This window comes from Oryzias melastigma, linkage group LG17, assembly GCF_002922805.2.
Source record: "Oryzias melastigma strain HK-1 linkage group LG17, ASM292280v2, whole genome shotgun sequence".
Classification (NCBI taxonomy): Eukaryota; Metazoa; Chordata; class Actinopteri; order Beloniformes; family Adrianichthyidae; genus Oryzias; species Oryzias melastigma.
This window is the reverse complement of record NC_050528.1, coordinates 31,082,187-31,084,414: the sequence shown is the minus strand read 5'-3', so window position 1 is coordinate 31,084,414 and position 2,228 is coordinate 31,082,187. Positions and strand designations below refer to the sequence as shown.

General features: G+C 37.8%; 1 protein-coding gene across 1 annotated transcript in view; it reads left to right on the top strand.

Moving 5' to 3' along the window:
• Window positions 1-2,228, top strand: part of atp1a2a (ATPase Na+/K+ transporting subunit alpha 2a) — a 68,392-nt gene that overhangs the window by 33,963 nt on the left and 32,201 nt on the right. Inside the window, exon 13 of the mRNA XM_024280357.2 lies at window positions 1,125-1,234. Coding sequence (XP_024136125.1) covers window positions 1,125-1,234 — 110 coding nt within the window. The remainder of the gene's footprint in view (window positions 1-1,124; window positions 1,235-2,228) is intronic.

Sequence of the window (2,228 nt, the reverse complement as noted above, 5' to 3'; positions counted from 1 at the left end):
TTTGGACTTTAGCTAATTTTTCAGCTACATGCTAGCTGTTTTGGCTGATTTAGGCTTTTATTTAGGCTAATATTTACATGCTAGCCGTTTTGGCTGATTTAGGTTTTTTTTAGTTCTTTGGGCTGTTTTGAAGTTTAGCTGTTCTTTCTAACTAGCTGTTTTGGCTAACCTAGCTTTTTTTGTTCACTTTTTAGGACATTTTGGCATTTAGCTGATATTTTAGCTGCTATCAGCGTCAGTGATTCCAGCTATCATCATTAGTGGCTAAATTCCTCTTACAGCATTCACACTAGCATTATTGCAGGTAATGCTATATATCTAGTTCATAATTGTGTTAAAAAGTTACGGTTTTAAAGTTTTAAAAACTTAGTTTTAGAGTGTTCATTAAGTGTTTATCCTGTTCGGCCCGTGACCTACGGTGTGTTTTGGATTTGGGCCCTTGTGTGATTGAGTTTGACACCCCTGGTTTATGCTCACTAAAATACCTGTTAGCATTTTGTTTTTAAAAGTTATAATTGTGACGAAAATGGAAACTGGAATAGAAACTTTATCACTGAAATGTGAGAAAATGTCATGAACAACAAGCTGATCATGAAGGGTTTTACTTGTCTTGTTCATACAGAATAATCCTGTTTTTGAGTAACTTCATCTGTGAAATTAATTCTGTGAACTCTGTACTTTAGGTCAAATACTTCTGAGAGGTTTTAAACTCGAACTCGTGGTTAGTTGGAGCTGTTTTCTCAGATTTTTACATTGACTGGATTCCTGAAATTGCTTAACTTTTTGCAGATTATTATGGATTCAGCCCTGCTCCTGCTCTCGCTGGCTCAATTTGGCCCCACTTGACAAACTATTACACTGAACAAAAGGTGACCCAGACAGCCTTGTTTCCTTTTATTGGCCCAGATTAGGCATTCCTCTTGTGTGTCCTTGGACACATTGGACTGTATATTAAGTATTCAAATAGTATCAAAATGACTCATGTTAAAGCAGAGACAATCATTTGTGGGACGCTTCTTGTTTAGCTGGAGGACCTATTTTCTCCTCTTGTGTAACATAATTGCTATAAATATATGTGTTATGGTAAGCAGCGGTAACAGTGGGTGTATTATTCCATTTTTCAGGTGCAGCACCATAATGATTCATGGCCAGGAGCAACCACTTGATGAAAACTGGAGAGAGGCTTTCCAAAATGCCTACATGGAGCTGGGCGGACTGGGAGAAAGAGTGCTTGGTATGCGTACGGACTGAAACTCTGTCTGTCTGGGAAAAGATGCAGAGAAGCAGCTCTGAGCAGGCACAGAGCTTACTTTTTTATGATCTTCTTTGTAAACAGGGTGCTTTACTCTTAATGTCCCCATAAAAGTGCAGAATGCCCCTGTTTGCAGCACAGACTCTCTAAAGCAAAGGCTTTTGGCACTCTCTCTGCGTCGCTGTGGAGAGTTGCAAAGATTGTCATCCCAAAACGGAATTACACAGAAAATGCAACTTAATCCATGTCTAATATAAAACAAACACACACACACAAAAGCAGAATTTCCAGAGTGAAATGTCAGAGAGAAACTCTAGGTAAGAAGTCATAACCGGCAGAGTTGTCAGAGTGTTCTCTGTCTTGATTCTGTAAATGTCATTGTCTTGACAAACAGGGAAAAAAGCTTGGCATATTTGAAAAGTGCCACACATAATCATTATGTGCTCTCATAATTTTGTTGGAGAAGGAGTCAGAGTAGTTGAATGGGGACAATCACTTTTATTGAAGTGAAACTCTGAAAATTATGAAGCATCTGTTATGCCTTGGGTGATGATGATGATGATAGGTTATGTTTTTCAAGACAAAAAAAGGTTTCTCTGGTTTTAGAGAGCGCTTCTGTGTCACAAGCGTCCTTTTCAGGTTTACTCTTCATGGCTTTAAAATCGTTAGATGCTCCCAAGTCATTCAGAGAAGTTCCTTTTAAGCTTAAATTGGTATTTTTTGTTGTTCTTGAGTTTCATTGTACTTTCCACACTATAAAGCCATATAAAGTCTTATTTTTTTTTCAAAAACAACATGCATCTCATAATCTGGAGAGTCTTGTACACGGATTCATTCTGGTTGTGCTTATTATTGTCGAAACAATTTTTGAGGTTTACGACGGCCTGTCTAAATGTTTGCTTGGTTGTGATTGGGATTACACTAATGCACCTAACAGTGTCGGATGGAGGTTTTTTTTTTTTTTTATTACGTGTTA